This window comes from Pleurodeles waltl, chromosome 6 (assembly GCF_031143425.1).
Source record: "Pleurodeles waltl isolate 20211129_DDA chromosome 6, aPleWal1.hap1.20221129, whole genome shotgun sequence".
NCBI classification, from domain to species: Eukaryota; Metazoa; Chordata; class Amphibia; order Caudata; family Salamandridae; genus Pleurodeles; species Pleurodeles waltl.
In genome coordinates this window covers 1529189868-1529212410 of record NC_090445.1, presented here as the reverse complement: position 1 = coordinate 1529212410, position 22543 = coordinate 1529189868, and the positions used below count along the sequence as shown (strand labels likewise).

General features: G+C 48.0%; 1 protein-coding gene across 1 annotated transcript in view; it reads left to right on the top strand.

Annotated features, from left to right (window-relative positions):
* The window catches only part of TTLL10 (tubulin tyrosine ligase like 10), a 269052-nt gene that overhangs the window by 90237 nt on the left and 156272 nt on the right, over nt 1–22543 (top strand). Inside the window, exon 2 of the mRNA XM_069241104.1 lies at nt 5530–6239. Coding sequence (XP_069097205.1) covers nt 5669–6239 — 571 coding nt within the window. The 5' untranslated portion in view covers nt 5530–5668. The remainder of the gene's footprint in view (nt 1–5529; nt 6240–22543) is intronic.

The window sequence follows — 22543 nt, the reverse complement described above, 5'->3', positions numbered from 1 at the left end:
AAGCTTTACCCTTCAGTTTTTTTTACCACAACATAAGGTGGAAAAAAACCAGGGAAAGGATACTGGCTATATGTAAACTCTCACCATTTAAACAATGAAAGCAATCACCAAAATGCTAGATGGATGAAACTTAATGCGGATAGGCAAACTACATGGTCAATACAGGTTTATTTGATTTGTAGCGGAACATTCCTCCCAAAGAAAAGGTGATTACCTTTTTTCACATAGTCATAGAACCTTCTTAAGGATTCACCAGGTATTGGGAATAAGTAAATTGATGGTTCAGCCAGTCAAATCAGGAAAGGGCTGCTATCTGATCACACACCTACTGTATATTATGTATTTTCACATGAGGTGAAACATGTAGACGGGAGGATCCTGAAATTTGAATTATCTATACTTAAGGACAGACTTCCTCAAAATGATACAAGAGATCACAGTAAAGAGTAGTTATCATGAAGGAGACATGTTGCCCGCTATTGTATGGGATGCCTTTAAGGGGTCGTCAGGGCAAGCCATTGCAATTAAAACCCATCAAATGTGAATGTGAACACTAAAAAAAAAAAGAAATGGGATCCACATTAAAAATAAAGGAGCAGCAATTTATATAAGGGAAAACTCTTTCTCTCTCTCTCTCTCTCAAGTGAAGTTATGAAAATTCAAAGCCAAGTATACTTGCTCGTAATAGAAAGTTCGGAGAAAGCTCTCCAACGACTTGAACAGAAATTCTGTGAAAAAGTCTGGAAAGAGGACAAGCTCCTGGCAGTCTGACTGAGAACTGCAAAAGATGCCAAATGAATGCCCAAAAATGTTAGTCATCAGGGATCGGTTCTGACCAAGACAAAAAAATAAGGAAAAAAAGCTGTTTTAGAATACTACCTGGTGCTTTACCAGAACCAAAACTCTATACAGTGGGCAATAGTTGACTTTTTAACTTCTATACAACTGCCTGAATACTGCAGGGTATGATATGGAAACTTTTACAAAGAGGGAGAGTTCATGTAAGGAAGTAGAGAACATCAATAAATATCTAAGGATGCATAAAGACCCTCCTTAACAGGGGCAGATCCTCCTTTAAAGTGGAGATGCATCGCCACCCTGCCAGCAGAGGCAAAACTTGACAAATAAAATGATAATAAACCAAGGCCCATAGTTAACAGAAAATGACGGAGCACAACGTGAGCCAAAATTGGCAGAGCCGCTCTCTGTCATTTTCACAACCCAGGGATGTGGCATATTTAATTGAATAAGGCGCACCTCTGTGTTGTCACCTCCGCTCGTGCTAAATTGAGCTGCCTAGCGCCAACGCAGGCATCCTTGCACCATCGCGCAAGGATGCTGCTGTAATGCTGCCAGCAGCATGAGAGCAGCGTTAGGAAGGGGTGCAGGGCAGGCTTGGAGCCTGTGCCTGCTGTGGAGCCAGAAGAGCAGCGATCCCTCACGAGGCAGGTGCTCTTTTTTTTAACAATTATTTCCTTACGATCGCCCACTGACCTCTGAACACCACCATCCACCCCACCCCAGCACCCTTCCCTGAAATCAGTCACTACTGCTCCATACCCATGATAATATTGGTGATCGTGCTGAAAAGGCATTTGATCAGCTTGAGTGGGCTTTTCTACACGCAAGTGTTGGATAAAGTGGGGATCAGGCTTTGCATGTAAAATATGTAAAAATACATCTGGGCTAGCCATAAGAACCTGATGGCCAGGATTCTGATTAATGGAGATAAATCCGCTTTAGGCTCTCACGAGGGAGGAGACAGAGATGCCACCTATAAACCCTTACTATTTGCACTTTCAGTATAATCACTGGCTCAACTGATTAGACTGGCTCCACCAGTAAGGAAACGCCATTTTTCTTTTTTTTTTTGTTTTTTTTTTTACAGATGCCACCTATTGTCTCTGGTGGAGGTTGTTAATTCTGCATGGGTGATTATTCCACTACTACAGCAGTAATGAACGGTAACTGGGTTTAAAATCAATCTCACTAATTCTGAAATTCTAGGGATCAAAACTGACAGGCAAGTCAGGGCAGAGATTGAACGCATCTCTCCGTTTAAATGGGCAAAAAATACATTAACTATTCAGGCGTAAAATTACACCGGCACTCCATAATTTGTACAAAGAAAATTACATACCCCTCTTGAGAAAGTCAAAGAGCGATCTGAATAGATGGAGCCTGCTGTTCATCTTGTGGGTGGGGAGAATGACAGTTTTGAAAACGAATGCTCTCCCAAGGCTGCTATTTTTTACCAGGCCCTTCCGGTATCGAAACCCAATAAAAATATGTGCCAGATAGATTCGAGGTGTGATGAGGTTGTTTCGCAGTGGAGCAAACCAAGAGTAGCCAAGAAAGTATTGCAGGAAATTGGAGGGATGGGTGGTATGGGCCTCCGAAATATACAGATCCGTTTTGCAGCAGCACTGCTGTGCAAGGCATTTGAATGCTCACGCCATCCAGATAAAAGAGAAATGCGGGTTCCCATGGAAATGCATTTATTGGGAAGGCCTCCATGGGACAAGCTCTCGCTTCCTAAACATGCTAGACCGAAAGTAACTTACATCTCGGAGATAACGAGCCGACTTTACTCTGGCTCTGGACGTGTCACAGTTTTCCGCATGGAAATAGGAGGACTTATTCCAAGGACAAACAATTACACCATTTACTCAGTTCAAGAAGGATTTAAAACTTAAATAGGATGATAGACATCAACATTTTCAACTGCAGAACTGGGCAATGCTCCCACTAAGTAAGGTGGCAGTGATAATAGAACTCACACGGTTTGAAAAACTGTTCCCCAATTACAAGACAACCAAAGGCCTCATCTCAGCCATCTATGCCATTTTGAAAGCTTTACCAGAAATCCATAAGTGGCCTTATTTGAAGAAATGGCAGTGTGTGTTGGGACCAGACATATCACAGGATGAATGGTGCAGGTTATGGCGGGATATACCAAAGACAATCTGAAGTGTGTAGGGCAGAGAAACTGGGTATAAAATATTGTATGCATGTATGTATGTAATAATGTATGATTGGTATTTGACACAATAAAAATTAAAATGGCTGTTTCCACCTATTGACCGTAAATGTTGGAGAGGTTGCAATGCAGGAGGATCTCCTTTACATGTGTGGTGGCCATGCTTGGGGCTTAGATTGTCCTGGAAAGAAATATTGAGCCACATTAAAAAGTTTACCGTTCTTCTAGTTCCATCTGACCCTACCATGGTGGTACAAGGCATCCGACCACGGAATTGGGGTGTCTTGGGAGGGAGGGCAGGACTGGAATAATGCGTGTTATTTGTAGCTTAGCAGCTAAATAAGAAATTGCGGCACATTGGAAATAACTAATGGCCCTAAGGATGTTTTGTCCTGGGCACGCAGATTGTGGACATTAATGGCAATGGAAATATGAAAAAATGTGATTATATGTGGGAATCAGTGATTGATTGCCTACAAGTCGAGACACCAATACTGAAATGCCCACCAATTTTGAGGGTTCTGAGATTAAATTGGACACCCGAGGAGGGCAATCATTGGACCCCATGAGATAACCTAGAGAACGCAGGCCCCGATTTATGCTAAAGTGGCCCAGCATGGTGCTGCAACAAAAATAGCAGAACCGCGCTGCACCACTTTTGAAACGCAGGGGTGCGCCATATTTAGAGGAATACGATGCACCCCTGCGTTTTCCCCTGCGCTGACGCTGAATTAAGCTGCTTAGCACCAACCCAGGCATCGTTGCACCATAGTGCAAGGGTGTCTGCGTTGAGGGGATAGATTGATTTTGTGCAGGAAGGTTTTCCTTCCTGCACATAAACAATCTATAATGGCGATTTGGCACTTCTATGTGTGCTGCAGAATGCAGCACACATAGAAGTACCATAGCTTCTTTTTGAATGATTGTTTATGTGCAGGAAGATGTCCTTCCTGCACGTAAACAATCGTCCATGGCATTTTGCTTCTTCTATGTGTGCTGCAGAATGAAAGCATTCCTCCTTTTTTTACCACCCCAGTGCCACCCCTGGGGTGGCGTTAGTTTTTGGCGCTGCCTCAGGTTTACAATCACTCGTAAATCTGAGGCAGCGTCAAAAGCAATGGGTGTTGCGGTGAAACGCCCACAGCAACGCCCATTGCACGTCCCTCTGATGTAGAAAACTGCGACGGAGTGGCCCATATTTACAGGGAGGCGTAACGCCAAAAAAAAGTGGCCTCCTTGTAAATATGGAGCAGTGCTTAGCACCACCAGAGCGTCACAAAAAGTGATGCTCTGGTGGAGCTAAAGGCTCTTAAATATGCTTCCTCATTGTGTAAGCATTGTTAGTATATGCAATCGGTAATTTTGTGTTCAGGTCGATGTTGTCTAATTCTCCTTATCAAGAGGACCCACAGGCACTATAAGGGGAGAAGGAGATGGGAGTAGGGCTTTGTATTGTGAACCTTGAGAAAAGCAACAAAATGTTATAATACTTAAACCTACTTCTGATGGGCGAATTATTTTACAAAAAAGATTTTGCAGGAGAATTCTTCACTAAACATATTTTCCCGCAGGTGAAGTTTTTTGAAGATTGGTAACTTTGCAAATGTCATGAAGTCCACAGTTTGATAAATGCATCAAACTTTGTGGGTGAAATGTAAATGTCTCTCATCTCTAGCCTTGATTCTTCATTCTTCTTTCTGGTTAGTCTTCTTTCCTATGCTCTCCTCTTAAGTCATGCAACTCCAACAACTTTATCCGTCTTTGCTTGTAAGCCTCATCCTACAGCCTACACCTCCGGTAATTGCTCTCCTCTCATCTCAGTTTTCATTTCTATGTTCATCTATGTCCGTGCAACGTTTTGTCAATAATTAGCATTAATATGCTTTCCTTCAACATTCACTCTGCTTCTCAATCTATGCAGGGAGAGTGCCCCCGCAATCCCATTGCCCAATCTCTCCCCCAGGGTTGATTCCCTCTTGCTCCAAAACTTCAGAACTACTTGAATGTTCACGTTCTTTTTTCTACTACCTTGAGCTCACCTATGCCCTTCCGAAGAAGCATCTGTTTTCGTCTCTTGACAATCCCTCTATTCATTGAGTTGTGATTTTGACTAATTTATAAATTATTATCCAGTACTAGTTATTGTAACTCTTTACTGTGTTTTGGCAACAGCACACTCTAGATTACATTTGTACATCGTTAGTCCATTATTCGTTTTCTCACTTCTTTTTTCTCAAAGTGGTCTGCACATAATATGGGTAGATGCATTGGAGAATGGGGCCCTGTAATGGGATGCCCGTGCAGCATGTTGTCATATAACTAATAATTAACCAGTGCGTGAAGCATCCTACAGTAGCCCACTCCTCATTGTGCCTTCGTTCAGTGGTTGCTGGTTTCTTTGCTATGGTACTACCTATGTGGCAGTTTTTCTTACTAGAAATAATCAAATAATCGATTGATTAGTAACAACACTTCTGTGTGTTGTGGTGTGGCACCGAAGCAGTGAATTCATTACCTACTAAGGAATATATTTGTGCTTTGTCTTGCAGCCACTGTCCTCAGCACAAGTGGGGATCCAAGTCTGGGTACTTAGGGAAGAGGTCCATCTTCTACCCATGGGATGACAAGCAGCAACCTGCGGAAGACAGCTCAGAGGATCCCTGTGAGAGGGTTAGTGGAATCGGCAGCATGCAGATTATCGATGGGGAGGCAGCCAGCCCTGCAGGGGATGAACAGGAGGATGTCGACAGAGCACTCGAAGGTCCCAAGGAGCCCACTCACCCCACAGAGGTTGTCCAGGACAGTAGAAGCATGCTCAAAGGGTCAGTGGAGTCTATCATCCCTGCTGAGGCTGAGCAAGATGGCGGCAGAATGCTGGACGATCAAACAGACAATATCAGAGGCGGGGTACTGCACAGCTCCGAAATTGCATCAAAAGCCCCCAGTATTGGAGCTTCCGGTGATGGAAAAGAGATAAGAACACATGTAGAGTCTGCCATGGTTCAAGACACCAGCAGTACAACACTTGTGGTTGGGGACGTTACCCAGAGCAAAGGTTGCCATGAATCCAACGATCCAGTGAGAGCCTCAAAGGGTTTGCAGAGACCAGGAAGGGGAAGTGAAAGCAAAGAGAAGATTGGCACCATTAAAGTGTTTAGTGAGCTGGCCAAAAGCACCATCTCCAGCAGCATGCTGTACTCCAGGGCACCGGGAGGGGCAAAGAAGAAAAAGAAAAGAGGCCAGCCCCCCCAGCAAAAAGGTGAGTGGCATCAGTCTAGGTCCACACTCAGGATTCCTGTATGGTACAAGCGTTAGTGCAGTCGGTGCAAGTGTCAGTGTGGGCATTTTTAGTACATTTCACCGACCTTTCTTCCAAAAAACTGGGGATATGAAACATGATACCCGGCATTTATGTCTTAACAGTGAATGCAATTGTATATCTCTGTTTTACTTAAAAGGTGCTCGTTGATGTGTTTTGAAAGGAGGGAAACCTGTTCTATGCCATACGACAATGCTCCTTTTCTAGTGAGTAAAATGAAAAAACTCGTGCTGCCTAGAGATGGGTCTTCAGCACTGTGGGAATTGTGCCTCTGTCAAACTTGTTATAAGTGAGTCTGAGATGCATATTGTGTGCTCACCGTGGGCTTTAAAGCTATATCAGAAGTTTATTTTGCAAGATTTCTCTCCACAATAGTTTTTTAAACCTTTCCTGAAATCGTTTTTGGGATTGTTTCTGTAAGGTGAGTCAAGGATGTAGATTTTGTTATCTCTATGATACCACAAAGACTTGTATTTGAGATGTACTTTAGCAGTTGCCATTATGAAATGCTTCTGAAACTTATATCTAAGAAGTATCTTAGAATTTGTAGCTATACATCTATTGAGGCTGTAACGTAAGAGTTTTATTTATCAGGCATATCTAAAATGCGTTTCTGATGGATACAACTACCTGTGGATTCCTCACCTAATGAATTCTCCCCATGCGCAGCATTCGACGGAAACTTATTTCCAGCTCGGCACGTCGGCGAGTACGTCACAATTGCCTGCCTCCACTTGGATCCGTCTGACATCATCGTGGCAATATGAGTCCCTCGCTGGCGTGCTGACGTTAGTTCCCTTTTTTCTGTGCCTTCGATTACGGTTATTTTTCCAGCTCCTGTATCGTTTGCTGTTCAAAGGGATACTTTGTGTTTTTTTCGAGATGTCGGCCCGAAGAAGTCAGGGTTCAAGCTTTGCAGGGAATGCGGAGGTCGAATGTCTGTTACTGACCCGCATAACGACTGTCTATGGTGCCTAAGCTCGAACCACGACGTCCAGGAGTGTGGTTCATGCCAAAAAATGAACCCTAAAGCTCTGAAAGAACGTGAGGCTAAATTGTTTTTAGCAAAAGCCGAGAAGGAGAAAAGGAGACACCATAGGTCTTCTTCGGGGAAGTCAAGTCATAAGAAGCGGCGCCGTCACGACTCCCGGCGTCGTTCCAGAGGAAGCCAGTCGAGGTTGAGGTCTCCGTCTGCCCGGCGCCGTAAGTCCTGGGAGGTCAGCCCGACGGTGTCTTCTTAGCCTTTGACTCCACAATCTTCACCGGTGCCGTCGGTCTTTGAGGTGGTGGAGCCTCCGACTCATCATTCATCTCCAGTGCATCCGGATGCTCAGGATTCGAGTCCAACTCCAGCCTCGGCTCCTCAAGAGTATCCTGCCTTCCCTGCTCCTATGACGGATCCGGTGGCATTTCTTAATGCCTTGTTTGCTATATTTCAGAACGTGGCGCCGGGAGGTGGTGCGCCAGCTGGCCCCACTGGTCCCTTGGCATTTAACTTAGGCGCTCCGGCTCAGTACAGACTGATGCCGTTCATGCCATTCTGTCCATCGACGTCGAGAGAAAGACCTTCGATGCCTGTGTCTGTTGAGATGGAAGGGTCCCGGAGCCGGATGGCGTAGATGGGTGGAGGTCGAGTATCCAGGGAGCCGATGGATACATCTCCGGCGTCGGAGGGGTCCGGAGATCCTGTAATGATGCCTTCTCAGCGCCGCTCTACGATGTCAGCACACTCTTTGTCGATGCCAGGGCTGGAGGCGAAATTGCGGTCCAGGAGAAAGGCCCTCAGGTTGTTGGAGGAGAGAGGGAACAAAAGGCAGCTCCTTGAGGATGGGGAGATTGAGGAGCCTCAAATTGAGTTTCAGGGGTTGGACACGGCCAGTGGGCTGGATACTTCCCCAGAGTGGGATTTGGCCTCACCAGGGGAATATACTGAGGAGGCAGCCTCATTCCATTCTGTCATCAGGAAGGCTGCTGATTTCCTAGAACTCCCACTTACAATGGCACAGGTTAAGACCAATATCCTGGAAGAGGTGCTTTATCCGGCCATGGCTATTGTGGATCCGTTGTTACCATTTAATGAAGCTCTTATGGATCCCATAGGAGAGGTTAGGAAGAAGCCTGATTCTTCGTCAGCAGTGAGCAGGTCAGTGGCCAGACGGTATAGGTCAGCACCTGGAGACTCCAAATTCCTTTCAAAACATCCGTCTCCTGAGAGTCTGGTCGTGCAGGCGTCCTGTTTGTCACGGTCTGCTCCTGGCTCCTTCCCTGGTGTACCATGTGACAGGGAATCCAAACGCATGGAGCACTCGGCCAAGAAGGTTTTCTCCTCCTGCAGCATGGCACTGAAATCAGCTAATGCTACGTGTATCCTGGGCAGATACATTCATGCAATAATGGATGCAGCTAAAGCAGCGTTGCCGGACATGCCCCAAGACTTGCATGGACTCCTCTGGGATGCCCAGTCAGTGGCGACGCAGGTCATACAGTCGGGACTTGACACCACGGACTCTGTTGCTAGAGCCATAGGAACCTCCGTCGCCACCAGGCGTCATGCTTGGTTGCGCACGTCTGGGTTTTCATCGGATGTTCAAGCCACGCTCTTAGACTTGCCCTTTGATGGTGCTAAATTATTTGGCACTAAAGCTGACTCTGCACTGGAGCGCTTTAAGGAATGTAGGGCAACAGCTAAATCCTTGGGCCTGCAGGCTGTTTAGACCCCTTTTAGGTCCTTTAGACGGCTGCAAGTATTTGGATGAGGGGCTTTCTTTCGTGGGAAAATCACAGCAAGCAGGCCAACAGCCTTCAAGCCTCCCTTATAGATCATTTAGGGGGCGGGGTAGAGTCTGCACTAGAGGGGCCACCCAACAGCAGCACCCTTCCTCTTCCTCTTCCTCTTCCTCTTCCTCAGGGGGGATGCAACAGGGGAAGCAACCCTAGTCCTCTTACCATTGCGTCCCATGTGTCTCCGGTAGGAGGAAGGTTATCTCTTTTTCTTCCCAGGTGGGAGTCGATAACATCCGATTCTTGGGTCATCAGTGTGGTAAGGAAAGGCTATACCCTTCCCTTTGGGGAGATTCCTCCTCCCTTCCCTCCCCGTCCTTCTTTTTGTTCAGAGGATCATCTCCTGTTGTTAGAAGAGGAGGTTCTATTCCTATTGTCAAAAGGTGCAGTGGAGTTGGTTCCAGAGCAAGAGAGGGGTCAGGGATGTTATTCAAGGTATTTTCTGATCCCCAAAAAGGATGGTCGCTTGAGGCCTATCCCGGACCTGAAGATTTTGAATTGGTTCCTCAAGCAGGAGAAATTCAAAATGCTGACTCTAGTACAGGTGCTTATGGCGTTGAACAAGGAAGATTGGATGGTGTCTGTCGACTTGCAGGATGCTTATTTCCATATTCCCATTCTCAAGTCACACAGGAAGTATCTCCGTTTTGTGGTAGGGTCGCAGCACTACCAGTTTGCGGTCCTTCCTTTTGGTCTTACTTCCACAACTCAGGTCTTCACGAAGGTGATGGCAGTTGTTGCAGTGGACCTCAGGAGGAAGGGAATAGCAGTGTTCCCTTACCTGGACGATTGGTTGATCAAAGCCAAGTCTCCGGAGCTTGTGCTGCATCATCTGCAGATGACAACCCAGTCGTTGTTCAGTCTGGGCTTTTCGATAAATGTGCCCAAGTCTCACCTGGAGCCCTCTCAACGCCTCCTGTTCATAGGGGTGGTATTGGACACTACATTGAATCGGGCCTTTCCTCCGCCACAGCGGATTCTGGACATTCAGGCGTTGATTCCAATGTTCCAAGAAGGAGCGGTTGTTCCAGTCCTCAAGGTCCTTCGTTTGCTCGGTTTGTTAACTTCTTGCATTCTGTTGGTCACTCATGCACGCTGGCACATGAGGGTTCTTCAGTGGTGTCTCTGTAGGCAGTGGTTTCAGCACAAAGGAGATCTCGAGGAGTCGATAAGGATCTCCAGAGACACTGCAGTGGATCTTCAGTGGTGGGCTGCGGTCGGCAACCTGTCTCAAGGAAATCCATTCACGTTGCCGCCTCCAGTGACCACAGTGATAACGGATGCCTCCACTTTGGGGTGGGGAGCTCATCTGGGGGACATGGAGATCAAGGGTCCTTGGTCGCCAGTGGAGCAGATGTTTCATATCAATCTGCTGGCATTGCGGGCAATACGTTTGGCTTTCAAGGCCTTCCTCCATTCCATTTGCGGTCAGTCGGTTCAAGTCCTGGCGAACAACACGACCGCGATGTGGTACATCAACAAGCAGGGAGGAGTAGGGTCGTATCTTCTCTGCAGAGAGGCTCTGCGGCTCTGGTCCTGGGCGCAGGACCACCAGGTTTGCGTAATAGCAAACCATTTGGCCGGAGTTCAAGTCTCAGTAGGCTCCTCTCAGCCGATCACGAGTGGCATCTCCATCCAGATCTGGTGACAGATGTAGGTAGGAAAAAATTAGCGAGTCGGAAATTGCGAGCCGTTGCGACTCGCAATTTCCGACTCGCTAAACGGTATCCAAGAAGAAAAAGAGACTTCATTTTGCGACTCGCAAATGAAGTCGCACCACAGATTGCGAGTCCGCTGTTTGCGAGGTCGCTTTTTGCGACCGCGGTAAAAACAAAAACGCAAATTGCGAGTGGGTGTTGCAAATTGCGACTGTGCCGCAATTTGAATGCAGGTGCAGCAGAACACTCTGGAAAACACTTCCTGGCTCTTGATGATGACATCACAGCCAGGAAGTTTACTAATACACCTGGGAGGAGGGAGGACCACACCCATTTTAAACTGCTGAACAGCCAACAGGAGGAACAGCAGCTACAATGGCAGAAACTCCTAGAAAGAGAAAATTGAAATTTGCTGAAAAAGAACTGGAGGTGCTGACTGAGGAATGCTGCCAGCACCACGAACAAATTTTTGGGAGGGCAGCCCTCAGTGTGCCAGAGGTGGAAAAAAGACGGATTTGGACTGAAATACAGGACAAAGTCAACTCCATGGGTGTGAGCCACCGGAGTATCGAGGAACTGAAGAAACTGTGGTATGACCTTCGCACCCAGACCAAGGAGAGGGTGGCAGAGCAGCTCCGGGAGATAAGGGGCACTGGAGGGGTACCATCCACCATACCACCACCCACACCCTTACAGGAAAGAGTGGAAGAGACCTTGGAGCCAGAGGAAGTGTCCGGGATAGGAGAGCTGGACACGTCAGCGCCAGGACCATCAACCGGTGAGTACCATGAGACATGCATCTACACCCATATCTGCCATACCCCCACCCACCTAGTACACAGCAGCATGCACAACCAAAATAGCTCCATTTCAGAGTAGCAACCACCTGCATGGTGCATTATGGGCAATGAACTCAAGTAGGCAGTTGATAGGCAACAGTTCATTAGGAAGCAGATAACAGATGGTAGATACTGTCAGTGTATTCCCTATGTCCCACAGGTCTCCAACACAACACCACCTCCAGCCACAGTGTCCAGGGGCCACAGGTCAGCCACCAGCCAGCACAGGACTCAGGATCAGCCACCACAGGGACCTGCACCACCCAAACACAGTCCCCTCCTGATGCACCAGTGGCCATACTGGAGAGTGAGCCAGCAACCGGTCCCAGCCACAGTGGCGGTGTACAGGACACGGAACCTCCACCGCGTCGCAGGCGACATTTCAATGTCCCTCCAGTGCCACAGGGTGAGGCAGGGGACGCCTCCATGTCCGCCGCCGAGGCTGCACTCCTACGTGGTCAGCGCCTGCAGACAAGAGAGATAAGAATCACATCAGGGGCCATGCGGCGCATGGAATGCAACCAGACCACAGGGCTGCAACAGCTAAATACCCATGTTGTTGACCTTGCGCTCTCAATGAGACAACTGGTGTCAGAACTTATCACTGAGAGAGAGGGTGCAAGGCGCCGTGACCGGCAGCTCATCCACCGGCTGGACCGCATGTCTGCCTCCATCGTCCGGCTGGCTGTTAACACCACTGGGCTGTCACGGTGCACGGTCAGCCTCCAGGTGGACATGGGCCACTTTGCCAGGGATGTGGCACGTGGGCTGGGACATATCAGCCACGCAGTAGATCTTATGGAGGCACGACAGGTGGCTAGGGGCGTGGCAGACAAGCCGCAGGACAGTGAGGAGGGCTCTACCGTTAGCAGTGTCTCAGCCACAGACACCAGGGTGTTGCGCAGTGGTAGCGCAAGGCAGGGCACTGCAGACGCACCAGGAACCAGCCATGCTGGGCGAGCACGGCGGAGAGTGTGAGCTACGCACTGTCCTTGACTGGAGGCACATGAGGTTAATGTGTCCTCATGCCAGGTGGACTTTTACAGCCCGTGAACTGTAGTTTATGTAAATAGTTTTTTTGTGCACATTATTAAATTCCTTGTTTGTTCCACTTCACCCCTGGACTCTTTGTGTGTGACATTAGTGAGTGTGGTGTCAGTTGCCACGTACCTTCCAAAGTATTGGTTTGCAATATGGTCCTGTCTCTGTCTGCCTTGATTTGCAATGCTTCTATCCCCATGATGGCGATGTGGTAGCTCTTGCTTGTCATCCTCCGAATCTGGGTCTTCTTGGGTGAGAGGTAGCCCATGTCTGGTGGCAATGTTGTGCAGTATAGCGCATGCGCCAACGATCTTGAAAGCTGTTATTGGGGCATACTGGAGGGCACCTCCACTTCTGTGGAGACATCTGAATCTTGCCTTCAGCAGTCCAAAGGTCCTTTCTATAATATTTTGGGTCCTCCTATGTGCACTGTTGTATCGCCTCTCTGTCTCATTGCTGGGTGTTAAGTAAGGGGTAAGTATCCATGGTCGTAGTGCATATGCACTGTCACCTGTTTGGCACAAAATGTACAATGTTAGCTGGGCATAGAAGGATTTCACATTGACCTGTGTGTATGTCTTCAAGGTGTATTCAGCTATACCTAGGAGGTATCCGTCTCTTAACTCCCCATGTTCTAGGCGTTGGTGTATCCCACTGTGCCTGAAAATGTAGGAGTCATGTGTACTCCCTGGAAATTTGCCAACCATGTCAGTGATAACATAATGGGCGTCACATACCACCTGGATGTTCAGTGAGTGGGTACACTTCCGGTTGCGGAACAGATATTCCAGATTTGCAGGAGGGCATATTTGTATATGTGTCCCGCCTACACACCCTATTACATTTGGGAAGTTGGCAATCCTGTAGAATTCCAACTTGGTGCTGTTGATTTCTGCCTCATTCCTGGGTAGGTATATGTATCTGGACATGTGTGTGAGTATGGTATCTAGGAATGCTCTGAAGAACCGTGAGAGTGCACTTTGGGATACCCTACCTGCCACGGCAATGACCCCCTGATAGCTACCCGAGGCCAAGAGGTGCAGTGAGCATAGCACTTGCACATGTGTGGGGATGGCGCTGCCGCGCACAGTCTGGCGTTGAAGCTGTGGATTGAGTAGATCTATTAAATCTAGGATTGCTGCACTGCTAAGTCTGTATTTACCATATATCTCCTCCTCAGTTTGTTGGAAAAGTGTCTGCCTGGTTCTGTATATCTTCTCCTGTCTCTGGCTCCTCCTCCTCATCTGCTGTGCGGCGTGGGCTCTCCTCCTCCTTGCTATCACATATATCTCCGCCATCTTGAGTAACCCAGGTGCCTTCTGGGTCTCCTTTTATACTTTGGTTCTGGTTACCACCTGCTCTGAGTTAGTGGTAAATTGGAAGTGCAAAATGGGCTTTTTGCGACTAGTCGCAATTTGCAAGTGGCTATTGCATATGGTTTGCGACTCGCAAATAGCGACTTCCTATTGGCGGGTCGCAAAATGGGGTCGCTATTTTTGCGAGTTGGTAATGGCTCGCGTCGCATTTTGCGATTCGTAAATGGGATTTTTGCATCCCATTTCCGATTTTTCGGGGTCGCAAATTGCGATTTGGGACATTTGCGACTCACAAAAATTTGCTACATCTGGCCCCTGGTTCTTTACATCTTTCAGATGTGGGGCTTTCCCCAGGTAGTCCTTTTTGCCACTCGGAGAACGTGCACTGCAGTCGTTCTGCAGCCTTCAGTATCCGATGCAGGAAGCGTTGGGGGACGCGTTTCAGATGTCCTGGAAAGGCCAGTTGCTTTACGCGTTTCCCCCCCCATACCCTTGATTCCTCGAGTTCTGAGGAAGATTCGCCAAGACCGTGCCCAAGTCATACTAATAGCTCTGGATTGGCCAAGAAGGGTGTGGTACACGGACCTACTCCAACCCTCACTGTGCTCTCCGCTCCATCTCCCTTTCAGGGCAGACCTCCTCTCGCAGTCACAGGGGCGGGTTCTACACCCCCACCTCCCTAGCCTGCACCTTCATGCCTAGAGATTGAACGGGGCAACCGCAGTTCTTTTTCTTTCCCATCAGATGTGGTGGATGTTATTTTATCGGCCCGGCGGCACTCCACCAAATCTGTCTATCCGAGCAGATGGGCTAAATTCGTTCATTGGTGTGGAGAGGGACAAATGAATCCCTTAAGTGCCCATTTGTCGGGCATATTGATGTTTGCTTTGTCGTTGGCGCAGCAAGGTTGTGCTGTGGCCACGGTCAAAGGCTATCTTTCAGCCCTTTCGGCCTTTTTATGTCTTCCTGATCAACCTTCTTTGTTCAAATCTCCTTTAGTGTTGAGGTTTTTGAAGGGGCTTACCAATAGGTTTCCTCCCACTCCGTTTCTCATGTCCCAGTGGGATCTAAATCTGGTATTAACCTTTTTGATGGGCTCTCCTTTTGAGCTACTTCATTCTTGCCCTTTAAGGTTTTTAGTTCTAAAGACTGTGTTTCCTACGGCCATCACGTCTGCTAGGCGTGTGAGTGAGCTTCAAGCTCTTTCTGTTCACCCACCTTTTACAACCTCCCATAAGGACAAAGTGGTACTGAGGACCAGGGCGGCTTTCCTCCCCAAGGTAGTGACTCCGTTTCATTTGGGACAGTCCATCACTCTCTCGACATTCTGCCCTCCTCCACATCCATCTAAGGAGGAGGAGAGGCTCCATCGACTGGACCCAAGGAGAGCTCTCAGCTTTTACATAGACAGAACAAGAGAGTTCTGCTTGGACGACCAACTCTTTGTCGGATACGTGGGGAAAAGGAAGGGGAAGGCTGTCCATAAACGAACGCTATCCAGGTGGGTCGTTCTTTGTATTAAGATATGTTATTCATTGGCGAAGAAAGATCCTCCTGAGGGGATAAGAGCCCATTCCACCAGGGCTAAATCAACCACATCGGCCCTGGCTAGAGGTGTTCCAGTGGCAGACATTTGTAAGGCCGCGACTTTGTCATCCCTCCACACCTTTGTAAAGCATTATTGCTTGGACTCGGAGGTGAGGAGGGATGGCCATTTTGCGCTGTCTGTGCTGCAGGAGTTCTTGGTATGACCAGACGGACACCCTCCTCCGAGGCGGTACTGCTTTAGGACTCTATTCATTGGGTGAGGAATCCACAGGTAGTTGTATCCATCAGAAGAGCAAGTTACTTACCTTCGGTAACGCTTTTTCTGGTGGATACACTAGCTACCTGTGGATTCCTCATGGTCGCTCCTCCCTCCCCGTAGTCTGTCTGGTCATGCCGAGATTTCCTTGGGTGTATACATGTATAGTTGATTGTTTCTGCATTATAAGGGTATACATCTATATATATATTTGTATATATGGTTCTATTTGTATGTGTTGGTATTCATTTATGATTGTGTAAACATTTTACGAACATGTGTTGATACTGTTACCATTATTGGTTTTTACCTTTTCTATAAAAGTTTTCTTGAATATGGATATGAAGTGTATGGAATGTCAATATTCACATATTCGTCTCAAAGGCACGTAAAAAATGTCGTAAACTAACGTCAGCACGCCGGCGAGGGCCTCTTATTGCCACGATGACATCAGACAGAGCCACGTGGAGTCGGGCAATTGTGACGTCCTCGCCGATGTGCAGAGCTGGAAAGAAGTTTACGTCGAATGCTGCGCATGGGGAGAATTCATTAGGTGAGGAATCCACAGGTAGCTAGTGTATCCACCAGAAAAAGCGTTACCAAAGGTAAGTAACTTGCTTGTCTAAGGCAGTGCTTCTTTTGTTGCAATGGTTGCCTGTGGAGCCCACCAGCACTAATTTTTTGGGGACTGACACTTATTTTTCCTCATCGGACAATCCTGAATGCAAGAAAGTTGAATGGAATGAAGGAGGAAAAGAAAGACAGAAAAAACGTCTAAAAGAGAGAATGTAAGGACCGGCAAGAGTGAGATAATGGGGCAGGGAATGTCTGGAAGTAGATTAAAGAGACATGATGTGGATTTCAGACTATGGAACCTCGGTATTCAGCGGTCCAAGTTTTAATAGGTCTGGTGAAATGCGTCAGAGCACAGCTTTGGGCACTGGCACTCGCTCTTTTGCAAATTAAGCACCTATCTAAGGTTTACCTCAGTGGATGTAGCTATAAGATCAATATGGGGCCTTGTATATACAATGTTTTGTAGTGAGGCCCTCCCTCTTGGACCCTTGTTGGTCCTCCATTTTAGCTTCATTTAATATTTTACATTTTACACGTTTTTGCTGACATTGCTTTTAGCAGTGACATTTCACACACTTAGGGGGTCATTACGACCCCGGCGGTCGGCGGTAATATGGAGAAAAGTACTGCCAACAGGCTGGCGGTACTTTCCTCCATATTAGGACATCGGCGTCATGACGGTAATGGCCGCCTGGCTGGAGACATCAATCTCCAGCCCGGCGGGCGTCACGAATGCCTGCGGGATTATGAACCCACCTACCGCCATGGTTTTTGTGGCTTCCTTACCACCACGAAAACCATGGTGGTAGGCACCTTCCCTGTCACTGATAAGGGTCTTCCCAATCCCCCTCCACAGCTTCCCCCATCACCCCCTTCCTCTCCAGACCCCTTTTTCATACATGCCCCTCCCTTCACACACACACACACGCATACACACCCCCATTCCCACATTTATCCACGCATGCATACATACATTCACACACTTATCTGCACACACTTACATACATACACGCAGACACACATTCAGACTACTCAACATACACCTACTCACACCCCCAAACATGCACACACATACAACACCCCCTCATGCACGCACGCACAGACATACACACATGCACACACCCCCCACACACACACAAGACCCCCCCGTCGGAGCACCCACTTACTTGTGTCCATGGGGTCCTCCAGCAGGAGACGGGATGGGGCACTGCTGCCAGCAGCAGCGTCCGCCAGCAAAACACCGCCAGGACGTATTGACCCTCATAATACAGCCAGCGGCGGACTACTGGCATGGTGCTGCTGCTGGCAGCAGCGCCACTTTACCGGCGCCCGCCGGCATGGCCACAGCCGGATTTCCGCCATCCTTCTAGCGGAAATCCGGCTGTGGTCATATTATGGCAGATGGCTGGTACCTGCGGTGATGGTCTTTTGGCGGCCGTCACCGCGGCGGTAAGCGTTTTTTACCGCCAAGGTCCTAATGAGGGCCTTAGTCTTGCACGTTTTACTCTAGGAAAACACTGTACAACTCACTTGTTTTAGTTAGCCTTTTCTCTGCAAATAATCAGTACATTCTATTAAAGGTTAGGAACACAGTATCAGATATCCTATTACTTGTGTTGCCGGTTTGGAGACAGCTTCTAACACCTACACATATCATTGCATCAGAGCTGTGCCTCTAACACAGTTTCACTTTGATTATATAAATGATGCGCTGACCCGGAAGTAGCAGAGGGGCACACCAGCCGCAACTGTCTTAAAAGGAATGCTGTGTTCGACATGCAGTTCTGCTGGCGCTGATATTCCAGCTTCCCCAAAGTATTGCCATTCACACTACAGGCTGATTCCTGACTCAGTTCTTCAGATATGGGGACTAAGGCTAACCTCTTAGTTTTGGCAAAGGCAGAGGGTATACCCACTATGCTCTCATTATAGTTTTAGGGTATGTAGGAACCTCTAAAAATGAATTTACCGTGGTTAGATTGTTTATTCTTCACACCTTGTTCATAATGCTGGTAACTTTACTTTGTTTCAACTGCCAAATTATCGCACCTCATTCTTTCTATGCAAGACTACTATTGTTTCAATAAATGTACTGAAAACTTATCTCATATCTCTCTTGTGTTTTTGCCTGGTGATGCATGAATAATAGAATGAAAGGGTAAGATCTGTTCCCACAACTTTCTTGGGAGTCAGAGTGTCATGTTCAGTTTGCCGTAATCACCTTTCACCCCGGTAATAATAGGGGTTTCGGTGAGGCACTGTGAGCTATCCAGGATTTGGGCCAACAGTCTCTGATGGTGTGGAAAGACTCAGTCCCCACATTCTGAAGTTTTGTCATCCTAATACGGAGTCCTAATATTTTAGCAGGAATCGAATAGCAGTACCTCAGGAGGTAGGGGCATGGCTAAGATGGCAACCGTGTAAGTACTGCTACATGGGACTCCTCAGTCCTCGGGCCAAAAAAAGGTATCCTGTCGGCTTCCCACTGACAGCAAACCTGTGATGGCCCCCCCCAGATGCCAGGGGCTTCCTTTCCTGTGAGGGCCTGTGGCACCACTGGGCCAGGCTGAGCAGTACAATCACACCTGGAGACAGCCTCACCCTACCAGACTGGCTGATATTTGAGATTGCTTGCACTACTGCAGCCTGCAACCACCGGAGGATACTACTAAATTACATGGCAGAGCTCAGCTGTGTAAGCCACATCTACGGAGTGCGACACTGAACATACCTGGAAGGGGCCCTGCCTCACTGGGAGGGCAGAAATTGTTCACCGCGTGCACTGTGACGGCCCACATCCCCCCAGAGCGCGTTGGAATCTTGAACAGCTGCAACCGACTGTACTAGCCGAGTCTGCAAGGTGCAGCCGTGAGGTATGCATTGTAGCAAAGCCGCGACCTGTACCTATTCTCGGAGGCCCTGGAGGCCTAAATTGCCCCCTCCCGCTCTACCTTCATGTCCTGCATGTCACCCTGGAGGTGCCTTCACAGTACAGCGAGGTGGCCACACTGCACCCCACACAGAGGTTGAGGGGACAACATTTGCTGCAGGACGGACCCCCCCCCCCCCACAGGTGCGGGACTTCGGCAGAGCTGCTTGCCACCCTGGAAGGCACTTGCTAGTGGCCCACACCGATGCCCATCTCCTAGGAGGCTGTTTGATCACTCATTTAAGCACTGGCCCCTTAACCAGCCTTTACGCGCCCTTCCTTTTTTTAACTAGAATATTGAGGGGGGTTAGCATGAAGAGGTCACAACTGTTTCGAACAATCTAGCTGTGGTGGGACATTGAACTAGGCCTATTCCTTTGCCCCTTCTGGGCATCTGCGAAACCATATGCCCTACATTGAATCAGGGGTCTCACTTTAAACAGCAGACTCATCTGGCAGGCATTTGGGGATTGAGCGGTGGCACCCCTGTGTCACTTGCCACTGAAGAAACGAACCACCCCCATGGGCTGAACGAAACAGGACAGGGGCCCCACCCCTGGAGCCTAGCACCTCATGCAGCATAGCAGAAGGGAGGTCTGCAATGCCCCGCTGTAGAGTCACTCAAGAGCACCCTGGCTGCCCACTCAAGCAGATTTAATGAGATCCTGATGGCTGTGCTAGACATTAAAACAAAGCTGGAGCAGAAGATTGATGCTTTCATGATAGATATGGACTGTGGAGCATGTCCACGTCAACATTTTCCCTGATTACACTATGGAAGTACAGCGACAAGAGACTTCCTTTCTGGCACAGCATCAGATACATATTCCAATTTCCAGCCACACTCAGGATTATGGAGACAGTGCTGCCTTCTATGCATCTCCAAAGGAGGCCTGGAATTGGCTGGAAAGTAACGGTATAACTGCCTAACCTAAGAGGACAACAGATACCTCCGCCAAGTGGAATGTGCAAAGACGACGCTGATCTCACTAGAGCGCTCCCAGGTGGGCCCTTTGAGAGAACAGGCAGCTAGGGAAAGAGCGCAGGTGACCCCTTAGGATCAGAAGTGGGTACCCTTAAAGAGGAGACAACAGACATCCCCCAGACTCAGGTGGTCACTTTGTTCAGGGGGACCCAGTGGTCACCCCACAGATTGGCTATAGATATGTGGGCCCTATTACTTGTCAGTTGGAATTGAATCCAGACCAGAGGCGGGGTCTGCAACAGGAGCAGTGACCACTAAGCTACTGACATGGCCTGGGGCTGTGGAAGTCCAATCTATTGTTGCTGTTACCGTTCTGCAGACACTGCCCCACTCAAACACAGTGTCACAGAACTGAATGAGTAACGAGTTACCTATTTTTGCATTCAAGTGCTGCTGGCAGGGCACTCCTTGGTGTGCTAGCCTGGGAAGGGGTGTTTGATGATTAGTATATGCTTAGTTCTCTTGTTTGTTTCTGTTTTGTCGTTAACCTTTTCAGAAATGGTATGCAGTCTGCTGGATGGAGGTGCTGGATGGCCCAGGAGGACTGGAGGGGAATGGGCAACTGACTGAATTGTTATATCAGATGAGCAATATCGTATGGTTGCACCTTATACAAGAATGGGGACACCATGCCTGTTGTTGACCTGGAATACAGGGGGTTAGCCAGCTTTCTGAAGCACTACAGAGTGCACCATACCTGTGGAAACATAAGATTCAAGATGTACTCCTAAAGGAGACCCATCGGACAGCCCCGGATCTGGAGGGCACGCGCAGGAGCTGAAGTAGCACTCTGGAGGGGACAACGTACTCCCGATATGCTAGGGGTGTGCTTATCTTGGTGGCACTGGGGACACCGTCAGACCTAATAATGACCAGTTTGAGATGCCTTGGGAGCAGTGGTATGACATCTTTTGATTTCACATTATCATACAGTGCATCCAATAACCTACATCCACCTTCATGTTGTGTGAAAATGTCAAGAGATTACAATTATTTGGTTTCTGAGTTTGGGGCTCACCATAAACATAGACTTTTCACTCTTGGTCAGACATAGCATCCTCCTCTGAGCCAGCGATCATTGAATCAGTCATTCTGACCAGGTTTCCAGATCTTACATCTTGAAGGGTTTCAGATTGTGTCAAAGAAACTACCTACATTCCAGCAACAAAGTATGACCCCAATGCATCATGGTAAATGCAGTTGAATTCGTAGTCCATTCAAAAGTAATAAAGTCTTTCCCCTCTGTGGGTGCAGCAATTGCTGTATATCCCTGTACACATGTTTCTGGGTTTAGCCCGTCATCAGCAGGGAGCAGCAAGGGATAGGGGCTTGCTTGAAATGCCGCTAAGTGTCTTCTCTGGTTTAAGTACCACTCATGGCGCACAGGTGCCTCCCAAGGTTCGTCAACCATGGCTCAAGGGAGCCGTCAATAAGACAGTTTCAAAGAAAGGGAGCACACTGCCTACACTCCAGCAACAAAGTATGACCCCAATGCATCATGGTAAATGCAGTGGAATTCGTAGTCCATTAAAAAAATAATAAAGTCTTTCACTTCCGAAGGTACAGCAAGTGCTGTATATCCCTGTACACGTGTTTCTGGGTTTAGCCCATCATCAGCAGGGAGCAGCATGGTATAGGGGCTTGCTTGAAATGCTGCCAAATGACTTCTCTGGTTTAAGTACCAGTTATGGTGCACAGGTGCCTCCCAAGGCTCGTCAGCCGTGGCTCAAGGGAGCCGTCAATAAGACAGGGTTTTAGATTGTGGTAGGATTTGGATATATATGTTTCGATGGGAGCAAGTCAGTACTTCAGATGGCTGATGTTATGGACAGTGGAGACCTCAGGCAAACCTGGGCATTAGTGGGGTATTGGTGGATACTAATATCCTCGTTGTGGCTCTATACACAGATTCCTACAGCAGTTCCAGAACTGACATGTCTACCAACTTGGTGCCTGTCATTGATCTGAATGAGCCTTGTAAAGCACTGAAAAGATTGTTTTTGTCCAGATACAATTGCACAGCTCTTGCCATGAATATGCATATTTGAAATGCCTGTAGTTTGCCTGGGCTGAACAGGCAATGTGAATTCCTTTGCAAGGCCCTGAGCTGCTCATAGAAATCTTATCTACATCACGTTTGACATCACAATTGATACTGTGACAGCACCACAGAGTAGGCAGGATGCCTATAGGGTCTGTTGTGTCCTTTATACTTCCCATAAAGCCATGCCGTAAGAACTCACAATTCCTCTTCCCCCTTGGGTGGCCCACTTTAGTATCCAGGAATCCCTCCTGGTTTTCAGGTAGGAGCTATT